The sequence below is a fragment of the Thalassophryne amazonica genome, unplaced genomic scaffold (genome assembly GCF_902500255.1).
Source record: "Thalassophryne amazonica unplaced genomic scaffold, fThaAma1.1, whole genome shotgun sequence".
NCBI lineage: Eukaryota > Metazoa > Chordata > Actinopteri > Batrachoidiformes > Batrachoididae > Thalassophryne > Thalassophryne amazonica.
The window spans coordinates 61,235-87,850 of NW_022986266.1; the positions used below are offsets into that span (position 1 = coordinate 61,235).

The 26,616-nt window shown below is 40.8% G+C and overlaps 1 protein-coding gene across 1 annotated transcript in view; it reads left to right on the forward strand.

Annotated features, from left to right (window-relative positions):
• LOC117505900 overlaps positions 1–26,616 on the forward strand; it is a 62,711-nt gene that overhangs the window by 13,922 nt on the left and 22,173 nt on the right. Inside the window, exons 2-3 of the mRNA XM_034165434.1 lie at positions 17,006–17,127; positions 17,209–17,389. Coding sequence (XP_034021325.1) covers positions 17,008–17,127; positions 17,209–17,389 — 301 coding nt within the window. The 5' untranslated portion in view covers positions 17,006–17,007. The remainder of the gene's footprint in view (positions 1–17,005; positions 17,128–17,208; positions 17,390–26,616) is intronic.

Sequence of the window (26,616 nt, forward strand, 5' to 3'; positions counted from 1 at the left end):
ACCATTTACTATCAAGGACAATAGTAACACATTTGTGTATGGGATACAACTAGGTTCGGACAAGAAAACTGCCCTACACCTAGCCCGATCGTTCATCCAATGCCATTTCATTCCTGTGCGATCTGTACACCATCCCGATAACAATATGAAAGTCATATAAAGCCCCATTACCCTTGGCTTGGCTCTCCCAGGATGGCACATCCTGTCCATTCAGGTGTGGCTATCTAACTACATCTAAATTAATAAACTATTAAGTAGATGTGGGGCTAACATTAGATAGCATTTAGGAAACTAAACTACAACTACAACTAAAATTCATAATGCCTCCATATCCAAATCTTTTCGGTATGCCTTTGGCTATATGTGTACCAAATTTCATGCTTTTGTCACAAACTGAACAATTGTTTTGGTTACCTGCTGCACTATACCCTCTGCAAACAGAAGAGAGCTGCTTCTATGAGAAACTGCTCTATCCTCTGCAGGCAAAGGAGAACTGGTCACAAAAAAAAAAAAAAAAAAAAAAAAAAAAATTCATTTCCTTTAACCCCACACTGATACACTGGCAATTACACCCAAGTCATCAAGAGGCATACATTTTTAACTTATGGTTCAAATTTTAACCAAACTAATTTCAGACAAGTTATTTAAAATTACTGTCACGTCTGAAGTTTTATAAAGTGAAAATATCAGATATATGTTTTAATTTGAAAGTAATGCGCTAATTTTTAAGGTTTTAGAGAGCACATGCTGTGCCCAGCTGTGCATTATGGGTACGATAGGGTAATCTCAGTACATTCACGACAGGACAAATGCATTTCAGACACTCTGATCAGGCTCCACGGACAACAGCATTAAACTCTAGTGCCTAAAACTCTTGTGAAACTCTTGTTTGCACAGGCACAGTGCGAGTGGTTGGACGCTTGTTGCTCTTCAGCAGTAGGATACCCTCACGATGGCCGACCAGAATAAACAGGTTTGACTTTCATTCGACCATACAATCGGCGATCAGGAGGTGGTCGTGAGATGTTAAACACAGCTTGTTACTCCATGTACACTACATGAAGCAGGACGCGCGATTAACCTGAAACTCGGTCCAAACAAATTCTTGCACGAACGAAAAAAATCATCTGAAAAAGTTGCCAAAAGTCGCACAATGTGAAGCCAACATTTATGTGTCGACAATATTGAGTGCACGTTTTACAATATAATAAAACGTGTGCACAATATAATAAAACGTGCGCACAATATAATAAAACGTGTGCACAATATAATAAAACGTGTGCACAATATAATAAAACCTGCGCACAACATCATAAAACGTGCGCAAAATATAATAAAATGAGCGCATATTCTCTCCACATGCAAAACATTTTGCGATGACACTTCCAGAGCTCCGTAAAAATGCCTGTTTTTACAAATAAAATATGGAATATTTTACAAAAACACATTTATCTGTAAACACCAACACACGACACACGTCACATTAACGTTTGTTTACATAATGAATGACTGAACCAATCAGTGTTTAGCAGAGGCACATTTTACCCAGAATCCTTTGCGATCTGTCTGTGTTTGTTACAAAACTCAGAATTAGTGCATTATTCAACATTAAAAGATACATGTTATATTCTATCTTTATTAATGTTATTTATAAATCAAAACCATAAGTCAGCACTGCTTTATTTTCCAAGACCTCTGCCTGACCGGAGCGTTGTGATTGGGTAGAGAGCTGAGCTTTGTGGCTGCTCTCACCTTGCTTCTGTGCTAGAAGCCGTGTAGTAAACAAGCGCTTCCAGCAGGGAGCAGGATGCTCAAAGACAGAAGTGTGGGTGAGACAATATTGGAATTTATCGGTTATCTGTAACTTCCAATACATTTTTGGGTGGTGTGTCGTTTTATCTTTATCAAAGATAACAGATAATCGGATAACTAAAAAGTTATCGAAGTTAATTTTTTGGTTATCTGTGCCCACCACTGATTATAAGCAACTGATCAATAACAAACTGCCATAGCACAGTGGTTTGATGACATGGTGACAACATGGCTGCCTACAGTGGACAAGATATGTCTTCTTTGGATGAAGAAAAAGTGTATTTTATTTGTATCTTCCCAGCCAAAAGTGCAAAGTAGAACCATTTTCACAGAAGACATGAATGTTTTTTATAATACGTTCCAAAATAGAAGACTCTGGAAGGTGCGCAAGCAGAAATTCTAAAGAGTTACATCGCTTAACATCCAGCCATGTTGTCAGATATCAGTAATACAACAATAGTAATAATATTAATAACAGTACGTAGTGTGTTGTCCGTGGGGATCCACAGGTTCTAGATTGGGTCGTGTTTATAAAAACGTTAGCTGACATTTTTCAAGGGTGGTAATAAATTAAGCAAAGCTTGTATAATGAGTTGTAATGGTGTGTGAGTGCAGAATGTTTTTAGAACTTTAGACCTCAACAGTTTTTAGAATAACTCAACCCCTTTCTTTCCTGTCAGCTGTGTAATTTTTTAATGTTCATTTACTGTCTAAATCTATATTGTACCAGCCAAGTGGCCTCTGTGTGTGTGTGTGTGTGTGTGTGTGTGTGTGTATGTATGGCTTTGATCACACAAACACCAGGGAGAGCTGATATTTGCCGTTTGGTATGCTTTTGTATTTTGGGTCAAGGATGAAACCTGCTGAAACAGAAAGTTGGTAGGACAAATATTTTTTGGAGAAATTAGCAATTTTAGCAAACCAGTAAACAAGGGAGATTGTGCTGCAATGCACCATGGGAGTTCAGGATTTTGAGGTTTTAAATGTTGTTATTGTGGTTCATGTTAATTTAATAGTGTAGTATTGATTTTTTGTGTTTTGCAGTTTAGTTGGTTTAATCAGTTTAGTTAAGTGTTATGTTGCTGTTACCACGAGTGAGTTAAGTGTCATGTTGGTACCACAAGTGAAATGCTTAGTGGTTTTAATGTCTTCAGCCACAAGGGATGTTGCCAACTACTTTCTGGACTCACATGCCATTCCAGGAGAGGGCAGTAAATCAAAGCTTGAGTGTGGTGGGTGATTTTATTTAGCAAGTTCAATGTAAATACATAATATCTGAAAATACATTACAACCCCAGTTCCAATGAAGTTGGGACGTTGTGTAAAATGTAAATAAAAACAGAATACAATGATATGCAAATCCTCTCCAACCTTTATTAAACAGAATACACCACAAAGACAAGATTTTTAATGTTCAAACTGATAGACTATTTTGTTTTTGTGCAAATATTTGCTCATTTTGAAATGGATGCCTGCAACACGTTTCAAAAAAAGTTGGGACGGGGAAACAAAAGACTGGGACAGTTGATGAATGCTCAAAAGAGTGTCATGACTGGGTATAAAAGGAGCATCCCCAAAAGGCTCAACCATTCACAAGCAAAGATGGGGTGAGGATCACCACTTTGTGAACAACTGAGTAAAAAAAAAAAAAATAGTCCAACAGTTCAAGAACAATGTTTCTCAATGTTCAATTGCAAGGAATTTAGGGATTCCATCATCTACAGTCCATAATATAATCAGAAGATTCAGAGAATCTGGAGAAGTTTCTACACGTAAGCGGCAAGGCCGAAAACCAACATTGAATACCCGTGACCTTTGATCCCTCAGGCAGCACTGCGTTAAAAACCAACATCATTGTGTAAAGGATCTTACCGCGTGGGCTCAGGAACACTTCAGAAAACCATTGTCAGTTAACACAGTTCGTCGCTACAAAAAAAATGCCCACAGGATCCCGCAAGTCAAAATAAACCACAATAAAATGCCCACAGGATCCCGCAAGTCAAAATAAACCACAATAAAATGCCCACAGGATCCCGCAAGTCAAAATAAACCACAATAAAATGCCCACAGGATCCCGCAAGTCAACATAAACCACAATAAAATGCCCACAGGATCCCGCAAGTCAACATAAACCACAATAAAATGCCCACAGGATCCCGCAAGTCAACATAAACCACAATAAAATGCCCACAGGATCCCGCAAGTCAACATAAACCACAATAAAATGCCCACAGGATCCCGCAAGTCAACATAAACCACAATAAAATGCCCACAGGATCCCGCAAGTCAACATAAACCACAATAAAATGCCCACAGGATCCCGCAAGTCAAAATAAACCACAATAAAATGCCCACAGGATCCCACTAGTCAAAATAAACCACAATAAAATGCCCACAGGATCCCACTAGTCAAAATAAACCACAATAAAATGCCCACAGGATCCCACTAGTCAAAATAAACCACAATAAAATGCCCACAGGATCCCACTAGTCAAAATAAACCACAATAAAATGCCCACAGGATCCCACTAGTCAAAATAAACCACAATAAAATGCCCACAGGATCCCACTAGTCAAAATAAACCACAATAAAATGCCCACAGGATCCCACAAGTCAAAATAAACCACAATAAAATGCCCACAGGATCCCACAAGTCAAAATAAACCACAATAAAATGCCCACAGGATCCCACAAGTCAAAATAAACCACAATAAAACACCACAGGATCCCACAAGTCAAAATAAACCACAATAAAACACCACAGGATCCCACAACTCAAAATAAACCACAATAAAATGCCCACAGGATCCCGCAAGTCAAAATAAACCACAGTAAAATGCCCACAGGATCCAACTATTCACAATAAAATGCCCGCAGGATACCACTATTCACAATAAAATGCACGCAGGATCCCACTATTCACAATAAACCAAAATAAAATGCATGCAGGATCCCTCTATTCACAATAAACCAAAATAAAATGCCCACAGGATCCCTCTATTCACAATAAACCAAAATAAAATGCATGCAGGATCCCACTATTCACAATAAACCAAAATAAAATGCCCACAGGATCCCACTATTCACAATAAACCAAAATAAAATGCCCACAGGATCCCGCAAGTCAAAATAAACCACAATAAAATGCCCACAGGATCCCACTATTCACAATAAAATGCCCACAGGATCCCGCAAGTCAAAATAAACCACAATAAAATGCCCACAGGATCCCACTATTCACAATAAAATGCCCACAGGATACCACTATTCACAATAAACCACAATAAAATGCCCACAGGATACCACTATTCACAATAAACCACAATAAAATGCCCACAGGATCCCACTATTCACAATAAAATGCCAACAGGATCCCGCAAGTCAAAATAAACCACAATAAAATGCCCACAGGATACCACTATTCACAATAAACCACAATAAAATGCCCACAGGATCCCACTATTCACAATAAAATGCCAACAGGATCCCGCAAGTCAAAATAAACCACAATAAAATGCCCACAGGATCCCACTATTCACAATAAACCAAAATAAAATGCCCACAGGATCCCACAAATCTGCCCACAATGTACAACTTTAGACCGGAAAAGCTCTTGTTCAGTTTCAGCAGCAGCTGATTTTCAAAGTTTTTTGCTGTAAGTCTTGCTCTCTTTGGTGTGAAGAGCAACCCGACAGAACTAAAAAGCCTTTCACAGGCGGCTGAGGCTGGAAGGCCTGTGTTGAGTTTCAGAGATGTTTGGGAAGGAGTTCAGCAGGTCCATGCTCTCTGACACACAGGCAAGGTACCCCTCCAATTCCCCAGAACCCTCTGACCTGCGGGACTTCATCATGGAGAAGTAGTCCTCTTCGTCTGATGAATGCTGCCTGAGCACACCCTGCTCCACCTCAGCCTCGGCCATCTGGTCAAGGTGATGCCTCAGATACACTAGTTCTGTTTAATCACAGATAGCGTAGGGAAATTAAGTACTGCGCTATTTGTTCTTAAAAAGTACTATGGATAGCTAAATCAGACAACATATTGCAGTGTGCCCTTTGCACTATTACACTTTAATACCCCACCTCCCACTAAAAAACACGCCTGCACAGTACAGATGGTTAACTGTAATTTCACCTCATGGTATGCTTTTTAGTATTTCTATGCATGTGGCAAGTAAAACTCCTTGTATTCTGTATTGAAATGTTAATATGTATTTGTTGATAGAAAACAAATGAACAAGACTAAAATAAATACTAATCGCTGTGATATTGAACAATGGAGTCATACCTGCTTCAATGACTTCAGCTTTGTCAGTCCAGCCCGTCTTAAATTTGGGTAGGAAGATTGCTGCTGAGATAAGCTCTCGGTCCTCCATCATGACTCTGAAGCGCCTCTGGACCCCTTGCTGTAGTGCTGAGATGAGCGGGAGGCACATCTTGACTGACGCTTCCTGCCTTCTCAGTTTGGACTGTAATTCAGAGATCACTGGGAGCAGCCACCCAAGGTGTGTGCTGCTCTCTTATTGAAGAATATTCAAGGCCCTTACCACTGATCTCATCACACAGCAGAACTCATCCAGAAAAGCAATTTCTGCCTGACTCAACCTGCACAAGATAAATAAATGAAAAAACAATAATTAAGTTTTGTTTATTAACACAGAAGGATTTGGACTTTGTAGCCATAAACAACAAAATAACATTTACATCATATAATATTGTATTATATTATATATTGTGTATTTTATACTCTTGAATCAGCACTGTTTATTCATCATGAATTGTGACAATGTTAAGTTATATATGCCAATTAAATATCTAAAAGTATTTACATCATATAATCTTGTATTTAATTGTATTGTATTATATATTTGTGTATTTTATACTCTTGAATCAGCACTGTTTATTCATCATGAATTATGACAAATGTTAAGTTATAAATGCTAATTAAATATTTTAAAATGTAAAAACAAAAACTCACATTTTCAGTTTCAGTTCTTCGCAGACACGCCTGATGGCATCCTCCCCTTGTTCTTTTATGATGCGTAGGATTCTCTCCACAGCCATGTATGTTGAATTCCACCGTGTCTTGTTGGGTCGAATGAGCTGAAGACCACATTTGTCTTCCACAGCTTCTGCTGCAGTGTGCGAGCGACCTGACTTATTCCACAGAGCTTGGCATTTGCCAAAGGCGGCACATGAAAGCCTCTTGTAGGTGTCGTTTTTCTTTTCAGCAAGGTCAGCATCTGTCGTGGCAACTAAGTTCAGTAGGTGGCATGCACATCTCTGGTGTTTGGGGAGCTGGTACTCCAGGCCGTTGTCTTGCTCTAGGATGCTGAATGTCTCTTGGAACTCAACGTCATCATCCGATTCTGAACCTTCTTGGTCTGTGTCTGACCTGCCATCCTCATCCTCTGACTGGCTCTGCTCACCAAAAATAGAGAAGGCCTTCATAAAATTTGAGCCACTATCTGTGGTGGTTCTAACCACTTTCCCTCTTATTCTGTATTGGCAGTGGATATCATCCAGGACACCTGCAAGCACATCAAAGGTGTGTGACCCTGTTAACCTCTTGCATGCCAACACAACAGATCTTCTCTCGAAAGTCTCCCCATCAATCCAATGGCACGTGACACCTATGTAGCTTTTTTTGGTGTGCAGACCAACAATCTGTGGTAGTAGCGACATGATTGATGTTACTAAGGTGTGATATCAACTTTGTCTTCATTTCAGCAGCAGCTTCACGATTCTGCTCTTAACTGTGGGTCTGGAGAGCATTTTGTATTGAGGATTGAGTGCAGCAGCAAACTCTTTAAATGCTGGCTGTTCCACCAAAGAGAAGGGGTGGTGACCTTCACAAATGAGCCTGATGAGAAACCAGTCAACTGTCCCTTGAGACACATGGATGGCACCACCCACCGCAAGTTTGGCCTGGTTGTCTGGGAGCTTGTTCTACTTTTGCCTCCTTGTTCCTGTGGTGACTTCCGTGAACATGCACTAAAAACAGCAAGCTTTGATGGATGCTTTCTCTGTGAATACACACAATAAAAGGGGGTACAGAATAGTTATGTATTCGTAGGCACACTCATATTTAGAAAATACTATTTAAGAGCTAGAACGTTTTTTAAGCTAGAACAATCTCATCCTTATGAAAAAAATGTGCTGTACTGTCACTGTTATATTAAAAAATGCAGATTGTAATAGGCCTACTGTAGGATTGCTGCAGTTAGCTAGGCATTAAATTCATTATTCAATCATTAAATTAAATACAGCAATTCTACTTAAAAAAAAAAAAAACTACAGCAAAACCGCATTGTTTCAGAAGGGTATTGCTGCACATAAATGCAGTCTCAGGGTAAAAAGATAAACTGTAAACTGAATGTGACAGGGCTACCATTTAATTCCTCTAGAGGGCGCTAGCGTTTTGTAAGCTAATGGAAACGAGTAGAGAATAGTTAAGCAAAGTAATGTGTTACTCTGTGGTGATCGCTCAGCTGCCAGGGCACCGAAAAAAGAGTGCTTACATGGGAAGGTTGTTATCTGGGATTTTTAAACCAAACAATAAATAAACTGTTTGGGATGTAAGAGACAAAAACACATGCACTAACTTACCACCACATGCTTTCGTAAATTGGATGTTGATGTTTTATATGCTGAAAGCTCCGTTCTGCCGGGCAGGCACATTTTGCACTGCATTATAACGTTGTTGCCTTTTGTGCGTTTGAACGCAAATAAGTCTTCTAGGTTTGGCCAAGGGTTTTTGTGGCTTTCCTCTCCGTAATTTGTATCTTCTTCGGGCCCTTCCTCCTCCATGATCTCCATATCTCGGTCAGCAACAGCCATCTTCAAACATGTAGATCCAGATTATGAGACAATGGAAAGGGCGCGCGCGCGAGTCAAGGCCACGCAATTGACTTTCCGGTTCAGGGACACAGGGGTTTTCCGCCCGAATTACATTTTTTCACTATTAATATTGTACTCAGTAACGTGAGGGGGTTCAAATGTAGCAAAGTAAAATACTTGGGTCAAAATGTACTCGAGTAAAAGTAAAAAAGCTCATTACGCTGCTGCATGAAAATAATTATGCTGCAGTTGGGCTGTTACACTGTTTCCAAGGCTGTATAGCGGGAAGATGATCATGAAAATGATCATTTTTGTAATCAACCTCAGTCAAACCCATTTAAAGATGTCAATCGTGACTCACTCCTCTGCTGATTAAAAATGCTACCATACTTTAGTCTGTTATTGTAGGAAAGAAAAGAGAATCATCTGCTGTTTCACAACGCAGCTTTTTTCCATTGCTCATGACATGCCCAGGGATGATAATCTTCCATGGATTTCTGACTGTTTTTGGATTTCGGGGCCATTTCTGAGATCAGCGTAAATCTGTTGAGAAAAACTGAGGGGTTGGGGGAGTGAGTGGTGGTGCAGCGGGCCCAGCCGTGCTTGTTAAACCTCATATGCAGGGAACTGCATTGGTGAAACTGCAAGCTAAAATGTGCGGTGTCATTGGTTACTTTTTCTACATCGACAAACTTTCAGCCAATCAGAATCTCTGTAATATCTAAAGGCACTGAAAGTAGCCGGATGAGGACATTTTGATTTTATGCAAGTATTACCTCCACCAGCTATTCGGGAGTGGACCTGAATGAATGGATTGTGATGCATGTTGTCAAAAATAACCTGGAAATGTTCAAAATGTGTGTAATTTTTGGAAAACTTTCATCACCGCATTATCAAACGTCACATGATATTGATACTTAATAATTTGGCCCCAGGCCTCTTTAAAACCAGTTTAACAGTATATCTTCTCCCGGGGGGGTTACATACCCAATCATAAGTGGGGAGGTATACATGCCGATAACTGTTGGTAATCTTGTTTACATAAAATCCTTAGAAAATTGCCTTGCAGCAGTGAGAAGTTGAATGTCTATAAACTTCCTACTTTTAAACTCTGATAAGGCTGAAATGATGGTTCTTGGTCCAGTGAGACATCAGCATCAATTTGACCAGTTAACACTTAGCCTCGGCTCGTGTGTCATACATCACACTGACAAAGTGAGGAACCTTGGGGTAATTTTTGATCCTTCGTTGTCCTTTGACCTCCACATTAGAAATATTACTAGGACTGCTTTCTTCCACCTGATCCATGCATTTATCTCTTCTAGATTGACTACTGCAATGTTCTATTTTCTGGTTTACCGCAGTCTAGCATTAGGGCTCTCCAATTGGTTCAAAATGCTGCAGCCAGACTTTTGAGAGGACGCAGAAAGTTTAACCACATTACACCCATTTTGGCATCTCTTCACTGACTTCCTGTCACAGATCAGATTTTAAGGTTCTGCTACTAGTCTATAAAATTGTTCACGGACTGGCACCTCCCTACCTAGCTGACCTAATTAAACCTTACGTACCGGCCCGGGCTTTGCCTTCTCAGGGTGTAGGACTACCTTTTGTCCCTAGGGTGAATAAAAAGTCTGTGGGTCGCAGAGCTTTCTCTTATTGTGCCCCTGTTCTGTGGAATGATCTCCCTGTGTCAATAAAACAGTCAGATTCTGTGGAGACTTTCAAGTCCAGACTTAAGACGCACTTATTTTCCCTTTCATATGGCTAGCATACTGGTGCAGTTTTGTTTTACGCTTTTCACTCTTTTAATTCATTTATTAGTAATTGGAGCAGGGTGCAGCCTCAACTTTACCTACATTCTGGGTCTTTTAGTGAATTTTAGGGCTAGTGGCCGGCGATCACCGGTGATTAGCATTTCTCTTTTTTTCTTGTTTAATTCTGGAAAATTATCCAGTATTTTTTGTCTTTCTGATGCCTGATTCTGTTTTTTCTCTCTGTTTAAGGTGCAGCTCCATCCAGAGATGGGAGTTGTATTTGTGTTGGCGACCCTCCTGTCCTGTGCACCAACAGCATTTCTTGTATATTCGTCCGTGAATTGTTCTGTGAATTGTTCTGTAATTTATGTCTGTAGAGGAAGAAACCTCTGCTTGAGGTTTCTTCCTCAAGCAGACCAGACTCAAAGGGGTGACCCTCTGCTTGGGCCATGGGTCTCACTGGACCAAGAACCATCATTTCAGCCTTATCAGAGTTTAAAAGTAGGAAGTTTATAGACATTCAACTTCTCACTGCTGCAAGGCAATTTTCTAAGGATTTTATGTAAACAAGATTACCAACAGTTATCGGCATGTATACCTCCCCACTTATGATTGGGTATGTAACCCCCCCCCCCCCCCCCCCCCGGGAGAAGATATACTGTTAAACTGGTTTTAAAGAGGCCTGGGGCCAAATTATTAAGTATCAATATCATGTGACGTTTGATAATGCGGTGATGAAAGTTTTCCAAAAATTACACACATTTTGAACATTTCCAGGTTATTTTTGACAACATGCATCACAATCCATTCATTCAGGTCCACTCCCGAATAGCTGGTGGAGGTAATACTTGCATAAAATCAAAATGTCCTCATCCGGCTACTTTCAGTGCCTTTAGATATTACAGAGATTCTGATTGGCTGAAAGTTTGTCGATGTAGAAAAAGTAACCAATGACACCGCACATTTTAGCTTGCAGTTTCACCAATGCAGTTCCCTGCATATGAGGTTTAACAAGCACGGCTGGGCCCGCTGCACCACCACTCACTCCCCCAACCCCTCAGTTTTTCTCAACAGATTTACGCTGATCTCAGAAATGGCCCCGAAATCCAAAAACAGTCAGAAATCCATGGAAGATTATCATCCCTGGGCATGTCATGAGCAATGGAAAAAAGCTGCGTTGTGAAACAGCAGATGATTCTCTTTTCTTTCCTACAATAACAGACTAAAGTATGGTAGCATTTTTAATCAGCAGAGGAGTGAGTCACGATTGACATCTTTAAATGGGTTTGACTGAGGTTGATTACAAAAATGATCATTTTCATGATCATCTTCCCGCTATACAGCCTTGGAAACAGTGTAACAGCCCAACTGCAGCATAATTATTTTCATGCAGCAGCGTAATGAGCTTTTTTACTTTTACTCGAGTACATTTTGACCCAAGTATTTTACTTTGCTACATTTGAACCCCCTCACGTTACTGAGTACAATATTAATAGTGAAAAAATGTAATTCGGGCGGAAAACCCCTGTGTCCCTGAACCGGAAAGTCAATTGCGTGGCCTTGACTCGCGCGCGCGCCCTTTCCATTGTCTCATAATCTGGATCTACATGTTTGAAGATGGCTGTTGCTGACCGAGATATGGAGATCATGGAGGAGGAAGGGCCCGAAGAAGATACAAATTACGGAGAGGAAAGCCACAAAAACCCTTGGCCAAACCTAGAAGACTTATTTGCGTTCAAACGCACAAAAGGCAACAACGTTATAATGCAGTGCAAAATGTGCCTGCCCGGCAGAACGGAGCTTTCAGCATATAAAACATCAACATCCAATTTACGAAAGCATGTGGTGGTAAGTTAGTGCATGTGTTTTTGTCTCTTACATCCCAAACAGTTTATTTATTGTTTGGTTTAAAAATCCCAGATAACAACCTTCCCATGTAAGCACTCTTTTTTCGGTGCCCTGGCAGCTGAGCGATCACCACAGAGTAACACATTACTTTACTTAACTATTCTCTACTCGTTTCCATTAGCTTACAAAACGCTAGCGCCCTCTAGAGGAATTAAATGGTAGCCCTGTCACATTCAGTTTACAGTTTATCTTTTTACCCTGAGACTGCATTTATGTGCAGCAATACCCTTCTGAAACAATGCGGTTTTGCTGTAGTTTTTTTTTTTTTAAGTAGAATTGCTGTATTTAATTTAATGATTGAATAATGAATTTAATGCCTAGCTAACTGCAGCAATCCTACAGTAGGCCTATTACAATCTGCATTTTTTAATATAACAGTGACAGTACAGCACATTTTTTTCATAAGGATGAGATTGTTCTAGCTTAAAAAACGTTCTAGCTCTTAAATAGTATTTTCTAAATATGAGTGTGCCTACGAATACATAACTATTCTGTACCCCCTTTTATTGTGTGTATTCACAGAGAAAGCATCCATCAAAGCTTGCTGTTTTTAGTGCATGTTCACGGAAGTCACCACAGGAACAAGGAGGCAAAAGTAGAACAAGCTCCCAGACAACCAGGCCAAACTTGCGGTGGGTGGTGCCATCCATGTGTCTCAAGGGACAGTTGACTGGTTTCTCATCAGGCTCATTTGTGAAGGTCACCACCCCTTCTCTTTGGTGGAACAGCCAGCATTTAAAGAGTTTGCTGCTGCACTCAATCCTCAATACAAAATGCTCTCCAGACCCACAGTTAAGAGCAGAATCGTGAAGCTGCTGCTGAAATGAAGACAAAGTTGATATCACACCTTAGTAACATCAATCATGTCGCTACTACCACAGATTGTTGGTCTGCACACCAAAAAAAGCTACATAGGTGTCACGTGCCATTGGATTGATGGGGAGACTTTCGAGAGAAGATCTGTTGTGTTGGCATGCAAGAGGTTAACAGGGTCACACACCTTTGATGTGCTTGCAGGTGTCCTGGATGATATCCACTGCCAATACAGAATAAGAGGGAAAGTGGTTAGAACCACCACAGATAGTGGCTCAAATTTTATGAAGGCCTTCTCTATTTTTGGTGAGCAGAGCCAGTCAGAGGATGAGGATGGCAGGTCAGACACAGACCAAGAAGGTTCAGAATCGGATGATGACGTTGAGTTCCAAGACACATTCAGCATCCTAGAGCAAGACAACGGCCTGGAGTACCAGCTCCCCAAACACCAGAGATGTGCATGCCACCTACTGAACTTAGTTGCCACGACAGATGCTGACCTTGCTGAAAAGAAAAACGACACCTACAAGAGGCTTTCATGTGCCGCCTTTGGCAAATGCCAAGCTCTGTGGAATAAGTCAGGTCGCTCGCACACTGCAGCAGAAGCTGTGGAAGACAAATGTGGTCTTCAGCTCATTCGACCCAACAAGACACGGTGGAATTCAACATACATGGCTGTGGAGAGAATCCTACGCATCATAAAAGAACAAGGGGAGGATGCCATCAGGCGTGTCTGCGAAGAACTGAAACTGAAAATGTGAGTTTTTGTTTTTACATTTTAAAATATTTAATTAGCATTTATAACTTAACATTTGTCATAATTCATGATGAATAAACAGTGCTGATTCAAGAGTATAAAATACACAAATATATAATACAATACAATTAAATACAAGATTATATGATGTAAATACTTTTAGATATTTAATTGGCATATATAACTTAACATTGTCACAATTCATGATGAATAAACAGTGCTGATTCAAGAGTATAAAATACACAATATATAATATAATACAATATTATATGATGTAAATGTTATTTTGTTGTTTATGGCTACAAAGTCCAAATCCTTCTGTGTTAATAAACAAAACTTAATTATTGTTTTTTCATTTATTTATCTTGTGCAGGTTGAGTCAGGCAGAAATTGCTTTTCTGGATGAGTTCTGCTGTGTGATGAGATCAGTGGTAAGGGCCTTGAATATTCTTCAATAAGAGAGCAGCACACACCTTGGGTGGCTGCTCCCAGTGATCTCTGAATTACAGTCCAAACTGAGAAGGCAGGAAGCGTCAGTCAAGATGTGCCTCCCGCTCATCTCAGCACTACAGCAAGGGGTCCAGAGGCGCTTCAGAGTCATGATGGAGGACCGAGAGCTTATCTCAGCAGCAATCTTCCTACCCAAATTTAAGACGGGCTGGACTGACAAAGCTGAAGTCATTGAAGCAGGTATGACTCCATTGTTCAATATCACAGCGATTAGTATTTATTTTAGTCTTGTTCATTTGTTTTCTATCAACAAATACATATTAACATTTCAATACAGAATACAAGGAGTTTTACTTGCCACATGCATAGAAATACTAAAAAGCATACCATGAGGTGAAATTACAGTTAACCATCTGTACTGTGCAGGTGTGTTTTTTAGTGGGAGGTGGGGTATTAAAGTGTAATAGTGCAAAGGGCACACTGCAATATGTTGTCTGATTTAGCTATCCATAGTACTTTTTAAGAACAAATAGCGCAGTACTTAATTTCCCTACGCTATCTGTGATTAAACAGAACTAGTGTATCTGAGGCATCACCTTGACCAGATGGCCGAGGCTGAGGTGGAGCAGGGTGTGCTCAGGCAGCATTCATCAGACGAAGAGGACTACTTCTCCATGATGAAGTCCCGCAGGTCAGAGGGTTCTGGGGAATTGGAGGGGTACCTTGCCTGTGTGTCAGAGAGCATGGACCTGCTGAACTCCTTCCCAAACATCTCTGAAACTCAACACAGGCCTTCCAGCCTCAGCCGCCTGTGAAAGGCTTTTTAGTTCTGTCGGGTTGCTCTTCACACCAAAGAGAGCAAGACTTACAGCAAAAAACTTTGAAAATCAGCTGCTGCTGAAACTGAACAAGAGCTTTTCCGGTCTAAAGTTGTACATTGTGGGCAGATTTGTGGGATCCTGTGGGCATTTTATTTTGGTTTATTGTGAATAGTGGGATCCTGTGGGCATTTTATTGTGGTTTATTTTGACTTGCGGGATCCTGTTGGCATTTTATTGTGAATAGTGGGATCCTGTGGGCATTTTATTGTGGTTTATTGTGAATAGTGGTATCCTGTGGGCATTTTATTGTGGTTTATTGTGAACAGTGGTATCCTGTGGGCATTTTATTGTGGTTTATTGTGAACAGTGGGATCCTGTGGGCATTTTATTGTGGGATCCTGTGGGCATTTTATTGTGGTTTATTGTGAATAGTGGGATCCTGTGGGCATTTTATTGTGGTTTATTGTGAATAGTGGGATCCTGTGGGCATTTTATTGTGGGATCCTGTGGGCATTTTATTTTGGTTTATTGTGAATAGTGGGATCCTGTGGGCATTTTATTTTGGTTTATTGTGAATAGTGGGATCCTGCGTGCATTTTATTGTGAATAGTGGGATCCTGCGGGCATTTTATTGTGAATAGTTGGATCCTGTGGGCATTTTATTGTGAATAGTGGGATCCTGTGGGCATTTTACTGTGGTTTATTTTGACTTGCGGGATCCTGTGGTGTTTTATTGCGGTTTATTTTGACTTGCGGGATCCTGTGGGCATTTTATTGTGGTTTATTTTGACTTGCGGGATCCTGTGGTGTTTTATTGTGGTTTATTTTGACTTGTGGGATCCTGTGGGCATTTTATTGTGGTTTATTTTGACTAGTGGGATCCTGTGGGCATTTTATTGTGGTTTATTTTGACTAGTGGGATCCTGTGGGCATTTTATTGTGGTTTATGTTGACTTGCGGGATCCTGTGGGCATTTTATTGTGGTTTATTTTGACTAGTGGGATCCTGTGGGCATTTTATTGTGGTTTATTTTGACTAGTGGGATCCTGTGGGCATTTTATTGTGGTTTATTTTGACTAGTGGGATCCTGTGGGCATTTTATTGTGGTTTATGTTGACTTGCGGGATCCTGTGGGCATTTTATTGTGGTTTATGTTGACTTGCGGGATCCTGTGGGCATTTTATTGTGGTTTATGTTGACTTGCGGGATCCTGTGGGCATTTTATTGTGGTTTATGTTGACTTGCGGGATCCTGTGAGCATTTTATTGTGGTTTATTTTGACTTGCGGGATCCTGTGGGCATTTTATTGTGGTTTATTTTGACTTGCGGGATCCTGTGGGCATTTTATTTTGTGTGCATTTTGTGTTTTGAATACTTTGATTCTGGTTTAATTTTCTTTATTCTTATCATAGTGTTGTCAGTTGGACAATAGGACTGAAAATAGTTTGCACTTTACAGTACAGGTTGTGACTGTCCTTGTGTTCTGAGGAAGTAAGAGGATCATGTTACTCAGCTCAGCTGAGCTTTTACAAGTGTGGATGTGCACTTTAATACGCCTCGAAGTTGATTAAAATAACTTGTGCTGAATTTGATTCATGACTCATCCTTTTTTTGCATTAAATAACTGAAAGTAACTAAGTAACTTTTACTCAAATTACATTTTAAATGAAGTACTTTTGTACTTTTACTTGAGTAAATTTTGAGATGGGTAATTTTACTTTGAGTAGGATTTAAGCAAAGTAAAGATACTTTTACTCAATTACAATTTTTCAGTACTTTTTCCACCTCTGTCTTTAGGGTGATGAATGAATGTTGTTGATAATTCTGTCCATTTAAATTCCTCCTTGCAGACATGCAGCAGCTGCTGGTGAGTAAAGAAGGCATTCTCCCTGAGCTGCAGGAATGGAATCAAAATCTGGATCAACTGGACTCAAAGCCTCCAAACATTAAAGAGGAACAGGAGGAACTCTGGGTTGGTCAGGAGGGAAAGCATCTTCATGGCCTGGAGGAGGCTGATCTCACTAAGTTCCCTTCCACTGCTGTCCGTGTGAAGAGTGAACATGAAGAAAAACCACAGTCATCACAGCTTCATCAAAGCCAAAGAGACAAGAGCACAGAAGTGGAGCTTCTTTCCAGCAACTCCACTGATCCCAGAACAGTGAAAACAGAAGCTAATGGAGATGACTGTGGAGGGTCACAACCAGCTAGAGACGGGTTCCAACCACATCCTGATGGTACGAGTTCTGACACACACACACACACACACACACACACACAGTTTATGTAATTCCTACGTTTGAAAACTTGAAAGGTGGAAACTTGAAGCTTGTAAATTAAATTAATACCAGCAAGCAGCCAGGGAGGGCGACACACCCAATCCCGAGTCCGGACAGGGATTGCCATGCTGACAAGGGTGATACCCGGCTCAGGAGATCACCCAAGCATCCACCATCTGAAACCTGTCTCCCTATCAGCAGTCCACTCCCCCCCAATGACATCACAAGCACCCCATCGCAACACCCATCACCCCTCCAGGCCACAGTGCCCTGGACCCCAAAAGCTCTAGGGTAGGGCAGCAAGCCCACAACGGGACAGGACAAGCGGTCCCCACCCCACACCAATGCCACTGACATTCCCAGCCAGCCGAGGACGGCCTCACATGCCACACTTACCCTTAGTGACAGACCCGCCCTCAGTATGTGTGTCCCCACATCTAAGTTGATCCATAAATTTGTAGAAAGATAGTGTATGCATTAAAATGGTAGGGTAGGCATGGCAGATGGGAGGCTGCGGCGCACTGCTGCGTCACAATCTGCTGCAAAACCAACACCAGAGCCTAAATGAACCCTATAATGTACATGCAAGTACTTAAGCTTGTGAAGTGCATTAAAAGGGCATGACATGTGAAGCCAAACCCTGCGCATGAACCCCGCACATGAGGTCTTAACATTCTGTATACTCCCCTTGGCCCAAAAATGACCCACCTTCACCAGATGCCTGCAACACGTTTCAAAAAACCTGGGACAGTGGTATGTTTACCACTGTGTTACATCACCTTTCCTTCTAACACTTAATAAGCATTTGGGAACTGAGGACACTAATTGTTGAAGCTTTGTAGGTGGAATTCTTTCCCATTCTTGCTTGATGTACGACTTCATTTGTTCAACAGTCCGGGGTCTCCGTTGTCGTATTTTGCGCTTCATAATGCGCCACACATTTTCAATGGGCGACAGGTCTGGACTGCAGGCAGGCCAGTCTAGTACCCGCACTCTTTTACTACGACGCCATGCTGTGGTAACACATGCAGAATGTGGCTTGACATTGTCTTGCTGAAATAAGCAGGGACGTCCCTGAAAAAGACGTTGCTTGGATGACAGCATGTGTTGCTCCAAAACCTGGATGTACCTTTCAGCATTGATGGTGAAATCACAGATGTGTAAGTTGTCCATGCCATGGGCACTAACACACCCCCATACCATCACAGATGCTGACTTTTGAACTTTGTGCTGGTAACAATCTGGATGGTCTTTTTCCTCTTTTGTCCGGAGGACACAACATCCATGATTTCCAAAAACAAATTGAAATGTGGACTCATCAGACCACAGCACACTTTTCCACTTTGCATCTGTCCATTTCATATGAGCTCAGGCCCAGAGATGGCGGCGGTGTTTCTGGATGTTGTTGATGTATGGCTTTCACTTTGCATGGTAGAGGTTTAACTTGCACTTGTATATGTAGCGACGAACTGTGTTAACTGACAATGGTTTTCTGAAGTGTTCCTGAGCCCACGCGGTAAGATCCTTTACACAATGATGTTGGTTTTTAACGCAGTGCTGCCTGAGGGATCAAAGGTCACGGGTATTCAATGTTGGTTTTCGGCCTTGCCGCTTACGTGTAGAAACTTCTCCAGATTCTCCGAATCTTCTGATTATATTATGGACTGTAGATGATGGAATCCCTAAATTCCTTGCAATTGAACATTGAGAAACATTGTTCTTGAACTGTTGGACTATTTTTTTTTTTTTTTTTTTTTTTACTCAGTTGTTCACAAAGTGGTGATCCTCACCCCATCTTTGCTTGTGAATGGTTGAGCCTTTTGGGGATGCTCCTTTTATACCCAGTCATGACACTCTTTGAGCATTCATCAACTGTCCCAGTCTTTTGTTTCCCCGTCCCAACTATTTGCACAAAAACAAAAAAGTCTATCAGTTTGAACATTAAAAATCTTGTCTTTGTGGTGTATTCTGTTTAATAAAGGTTGGAGAGGATTTGCATATCATTGTATTCTGTTTTTATTTACATTTTACACAACGTCCCAACTTCATTGGAACTGGGGTTGTAATGTATTTTCAGATATTATGTATTTACATTGAACTTGCTAAATAAAATCACCCACCACACTCAAGCTTTGATTTACTGCCCTCTCCTGGAATGGCATGTGAGTCCAGAAAGTAGTTGGCAACATCCCTTGTGGCTGAAGACATTAAAACCACTAAGCATTTCACTTGTGGTACCAACATGACACTTAACTCACTCGTGGTAACAGCAACATAACACTTAACTAAACTGATTAAACCAACTAAACTGCAAAACACAAAAAATCAATACTACACTGTTAAATTAACATGAACCACAATAACAACATTTAAAACCTCAAAATCCTGAACTCCCATGGTGCATTGCAGCACAGTCTCCCTTGTTTGCTGGTTTGCTAAAATTGCTAATTTCTCCAAAAAATATTTGTCCTACCAACTTTCTGTTTCAGCAGGTTTCATCCTTGACCCAAAATACAAAAGCATACCAAACGGCAAATATCAGCTCTCCCTGGTGTTTGTGTGATCAAAGCCATACATACACACACACACACACACACACAGAGGTCACTTGGCTGGTACAATATAGATTTAGACAGTAAATGAACATTAAAAAATTACACAGCTGACAGGAAAGAAAGGGGTTGAGTTATTCTAAAAACTGTTGAGGTCTAAAGTTCTAAAAACATTCTGCACTCACACACCATTACAACTCATTATACAAGCTTTGCTTAATTTATTACCACCCTTGAAAAATGTCAGCTAACGTTTTTATAAACACGACCCAATCTAGAACCTGTGGATCCCCACGGACAACACACTACGTACTGTTATTAATATTATTACTATTGTTGTATTACTGATATCTGACAACATGGCTGGATGTTAAGCGATGTAACTCTTTAGAATTTCTGCTTGCGCACCTTCCAGAGTCTTCTATTTTGGAACGTATTATAAAAAACATTCATGTCTTCTGTGAAAATGGTTCTACTTTGCACTTTTGGCTGGGAAGATACAAATAAAATACACTTTTTCTTCATCCAAAGAAGACATATCTTGTCCACTGTAGGCAGCCATGTTGTCACCATGTCATCAAACCACTGTGCTATGGCAGTTTGTTATTGATCAGTTGCTTATAATCAGTGGTGGGCACAGATAACCAAAAAATTAACTTCGATAACTTTTTAGTTATCCGATTATCTGTTATCTTTGATAAAGATAAAACGACACACCACCCAAAAATGTATTGGAAGTTACAGATAACCGATAAATTCCAATATTGTCTCACCCACACTTCTGTCTTTGAGCATCCTGCTCCCTGCTGGAAGCGCTTGTTTACTACACGGCTTCTAGCACAGAAGCAAGGTGAGAGCAGCCACAAAGCTCAGCTCTCTACCCAATCACAACGCTCCGGTCAGGCAGAGGTCTTGGAAAATAAAGCAGTGCTGACTTATGGTTTTGATTTATAAATAACATTAATAAAGATAGAATATAACATGTATCTTTTAATGTTGAATAATGCACTAATTCTGAGTTTTGTAACAAACACAGACAGATCGCAAAGGATTCTGGGTAAAATGTGCCTCTGCTAAACACTGATTGGTTCAGTCATTCATTATGTAAACAAACGTTAATGTGACGTGTGTCGTGTGTTGGTGTTTACAGATAAATGTGTTTTTGTAAAATATTCCATATTTTATTTGTAAAAACAGGCATTTTTACGGAGCTCTGGAAGTGTCATCGCAAAATGTTTTGCATGTGGAGAGAATATGCGCTCATTTTATTATATTTTGCGCACGTTTTATGATGTTGTGCGCAGGTTTTATTATATTGTGCGCACGTTTTATTATATTGTGCGCACGTTTTATTATATTGTGCGCACGTTTTATTATATTGTAAAACGTGCACTCAATATTGTCGACACATAAATGTTGGCTTCACATTGTGCGACTTTTGGCAACTTTTTCAGATGATTTTTTTCGTTCGTGCAAGAATTTGTTTGGACCGAGTTTCAGGTTAATCGCGCGTCCTGCTTCATGTAGTGTACATGGAGTAACAAGCTGTGTTTAACATCTCACGACCACCTCCTGATCGCCGATTGTATGGTCGAATGAAAGTCAAACCTGTTTATTCTGGTCGGCCATCGTGAGGGTATCCTACTGCTGAAGAGCAACAAGCGTCCAACCACTCGCACTGTGCCTGTGCAAACAAGAGTTTCACAAGAGTTTTAGGCACTAGAGTTTAATGCTGTTGTCCGTGGAGCCTGATCAGAGTGTCTGAAATGCATTTGTCCTGTCGTGAATGTACTGAGATTACCCTATCGTACCCATAATGCACAGCTGGGCACAGCATGTGCTCTCTAAAACCTTAAAAATTAGCGCATTACTTTCAAATTAAAACATATATCTGATATTTTCACTTCATAAAACTTCAGACGTGACAGTAATTTTAAATAACTTGTCTGAAATTAGTTTGGTTAAAATTTGAACCATAAGTTAAAAATGTATGCCTCTTGATGACTTGGGTGTAATTGCCAGTGTATCAGTGTGGGGTTAAAGGAAATGAATTTTTTTTTTTTTTTTTTTTTTGTGACCAGTTCTCCTTTGCCTGCAGAGGATAGAGCAGTTTCTCATAGAAGCAGCTCTCTTCTGTTTGCAGAGGGTATAGTGCAGCAGGTAACCAAAACAATTGTTCAGTTTGTGACAAAAGCATGAAATTTGGTACACATATAGCCAAAGGCATACCGAAAAGATTTGGATATGGAGGCATTATGAATTTTAGTTGTAGTTGTAGTTTAGTTTCCTAAATGCTATCTAATGTTAGCCCCACATCTACTTAATAGTTTATTAATTTAGATGTAGTTAGATAGCCACACCTGAATGGACAGGATGTGCCATCCTGGGAGAGCCAAGCCAAGGGTAATGGGGCTTTATATGACTTTCATATTGTTATCCGGATGGTGTACAGATCGCACAGGAATGAAATGGCATTGGATGAACGATCGGGCTAGGTGTAGGGCAGTTTTCTTGTCCGAACCTAGTTGTATCCCATACACAAATGTGTTACTATTGTCCTTGATAGTAAATGGTGGTAAAAGGATAAACCCTCAGCCTTTACTGCAAACATATATTTTTGTTGTTGAGAAAATGTCACAGAAATTACAACTTGTGAATTTTGAAGGTCAAGGACCATCAACTTCTTGCGCAGCCAAGACTGACTGGAAGCTCTGTATTATTTGCCAAGAGCACACAACAGAGGCATTGAGATGTCCTTTGCAGTCTAAGCGAGAAGACAAGGGGAGTGGCTATACTTCACTTGCAGAGCATTTAATCCAGTTCAATGAACTTGGCCAGCTCCCTTCAACATTTCCTATTGGAAGACTGGATGAGGGTCATGGTATTGAAGCAACCATGGTTGTGAACAAAGCTCAATATCATCATACATGCAGGCTGAAGTACAATGAAGCCATGTTGAAAAGGGCAAAAAAGCGAGCATGCAGTGAAAGTTCTGATCAACAGTCAGAATCCAAACTCAGAAAATCCCAACCAGGTCAGACTCCTGAAATGAGACAGAACATCTGTTTCTTCTGAAGACAGCCTGCTGGCAATGAAGGCCTTCACGAGGCTGCAACATTTCAAGTAGACAATCGGGTGCGTGCTGCTGCAACCCTGCTTCAAGACACAGAATTACTTGGACGACTTAGTGCTGGGGACATGGTGGCACTTGAAGCTAAGTATCACTCCAGATGTCTCTATAATCGTGCCAGAAAGGTTAACCTGGAAGGTCTTGAAGATAATAGCAAGGGACATGCAGCATCAACCTCTGGTGGTGTTTTTGCTGAGTTGGTGCTTTACATCGAGGAGACCAGACATGATGGGTCAGCACCGGTATTCAAACTAGCGGAACTTTCCCAGCTCTACAAGTCACGAATGGAACAGTTAGGAGTTGAGGTTGAGAGCAGAAATAACTCTACACGGCTGAAAGAGAAACTTCTTGCTGAGTTCCCAGATATGCAAGCTTACACGAAGGGAAGAGATGTCCTGATGGCCTTTGAAGATGACATCGGCACTGCTCTTGTCAAAGCCTGTGAGCAGGATAACAACGAAGATGCTATGCACATTGCACGTGCTGCACAGATAGTCCACCGTCACGTTTGGTGAGGCAAAACCTTTTAATGGTTTTCCTGAACACTGCCAAGAGGACTCTGTGCCACAGCTGTTGCTTACCCTTGTTAACATGGTACTAGAGGGACCCAGTATCAAAGACCAGATGGAAGAAGCAACATCTCCTGCAGCACTTAGAATTGCTCAGTTGCTAAATTTCAGTAGTGTTAAGAACAAGCGGGCACCAGACAGAACTGCTTTTGTCCAACACAGTACTGCACAGGAGACACCAGTTCCATTATACGTGGGACTGATGCTGCATGCCCACACACTGGAACTGGGATTCAGAGACGTGTGGTAGGTGATGCAGCCATTCCCAGGAGCTGGCCAAACTTTCTCAGAGTTGACAGCAATAAGACAGAATTGTTTGCCTTTCTCTCAAAAGCCACTCCCAGATAGGTCTTCGATTGCTCCTTGTTCGCATGAGGAAGCCGATAGTCGCATGTTATTACATGTAGCCCATGCAGCCAGAAATGGCCATCATAAGATCATGATTAAAACAGTAGATACTGATGTTGTGGTGCTAGCTGTGGCAGTGGCTCAGACTCTACAACCAGAAGACGAGCTTTGGTTGGCTTTCGGAACTGGAAAGAGTTTCCGATACTTAGCAGCCCATGAAATTGCAGCAGGGCTAGGACCTGAGAAAGCACGTGCGCTACCACTGTTCCATGCAGTGATGGGTTGCGACACTGTGTCAAGCTTTGTTGGCCATGGGAAAAAGACTGCATGGGCTGTATGGACTGTGTTTCCTGAGCTTACGCATGCCCTGTTGAAATTGTCTTCAGCCCCAACTGAGAGGTTTGTTATCCTACTCTATGACCGAACCAGCACATGCACAGAAATAGATACGGCAAGAAGGAAGTTATTCGCCAAGATGCACAATGCAGAATCAATCTCTCCGATCAAGGCTACCCTGGAAGAGCATGTCAAGAGAGCAGTATACCAAGGAGGTCACGCGTGGGGTCAAGTGCTTGTGTCAACACCAGAACTACCTTCACCGTGCAAATGGGGTTGGTCAAAGACATCTGAGGGAGACTATGAACCCTTCTGGACATGCCTAGCAGATGCCAGTCCAGTTATGAACTTGTCTCTTGCAAATGTAAGAAGGGCTGTGTTGAGCATTGCAAGTGTAAAAAAGCTCAGTTACAATGCACTGCCCTCTGCTTCTGTGAAGGCGAGTGTGAATAGTCTTCCTTGTGATAGACCCTATAGAGATAGAACAAAGCTTCTCAGAAATTCTACATTTGCTAATTCAAATTATACATCATGAAAAATGTATAATTCGACAGAGTTTATCCGTATCTAACCAGTCTGGAAACAATGGCGACCATTTTGAATTTTTAATGAAAATGTCTAATCCAAAAAACACATTAGCAAGCACATATGGTAATTAATTAATCGAATTCTGTGTACAATGTCACATTATATCCATCACTCATAAGAAAACTGTTGTTTCTGGTGGCCATTTTGAAAAATAGCTACCATGGGCGCCATGTTGAAAATTCATGATGCCTCCATTTCCAAATCTTTGATATGCCTTTGGCTATATGTGTACCAAATTTCATGCTTTTATCACAAACTGAACGATTCTTATACATATTGGAGTTAAGCTGCTGGACTAGTAGAACTATACATCTGTTATGAAACTTTTAACAGGTAGGTGCTCAACTGATTTTAAATTTTAAAAATGTTTCTCGCTGTTCAGCTTTGTTTACTACGTTATCGGTCTAAAAGTTATCGGACAAAAATTTATCGGAAGATAATTAGTCCGATAATGGTTTTTAAAGTTAGCTAAAAAGATAATCCGATCATGAAAACATTATCTTCGATAAGTATCTGTTATCGGAACTGTGCCCACCACTGCTTATAATCAATGCAACAATTGGTTGGTTCCATTTGAGGCTTAGCAGATTTTTTTTAACAAGTAAATAATAATAGAAATTGCTCAATGGAACCAGATATTGTGTGTTAAAAGTAACTGAACATTTCCTGTAATGCTAAATGAAGAAAAAGATGCCCCAAATATCTGTACTTCAGAATAGAACAACAGGATTGATTCCGTCCCCTGGACGTGACATATCTGACAACAAAGAAAGGTAAACAGTTTGTCTTTTTTCTTTTAAATATAAGACTTGTAATGTCTTTTCTTGTACTTAAACATGTATTTCATTTTATGGGGCCTTTTGAAGGTAACCTGTCACACTTGTGTAATGTTTCTTCATGTGTCATGGCCTTTGAAAAGTCCTTTCACATCACAAGGAGCTGGTGTAAATGGTTTGCAGCTTCACTTTAAGATAAGGTGAAGGTGACCATAGATACTATAATAGCCAAGTGGCCTCTGTGTACGTTTATACATGTGCATGTATGGCTTTGATCACAGAGAAACCGGGGAGAGCTGCTGTTTGCCATTTGGTATGCTTATGGATTTTGGTTCAAGGATGAACCCTGCAAAAATGGAAAGTGGATGGGACTATTTTTAGAGAAATTAGCAATATTTGCCAACAACAGTGAACAATAGACATGTACCAATGCAATGTACCATGGGAGTTCAGGGTTTTGGGGGTTTACATATTGTTATGGTTCATGTTAGTTTAACACTGTTGCTAGTGTTATTGATTTATTGCGTTTTTGTTGTTGTGTGTCAGAGGTCTGGACGGAACCGGACTGTTACAAGGGGATGAACTCAAACACTGGGAGCAAGAACCAGAACAGATAGTGAATGAAAAGAGATTCATTTACAACACTAAATAACTGAAAGTACTGTGCTGAGCTGGAGGAAGGCTGCTGAGCTGAGACCGGGCCCACATATAGTAGTGGAAGTTCAGGAGCAACAAAGCACACAGGGCCAGACTTGGGAGTCTGAGAACCAGCTGGAGTGCTACAGTATATGGAGCTGAGGATGAGGAACTAGGAAGACGGAGGAAACACAGGTGAGTGACTGCACTCGTAACACTGGAACCCTTAACCAACAAACAGATCACTGAA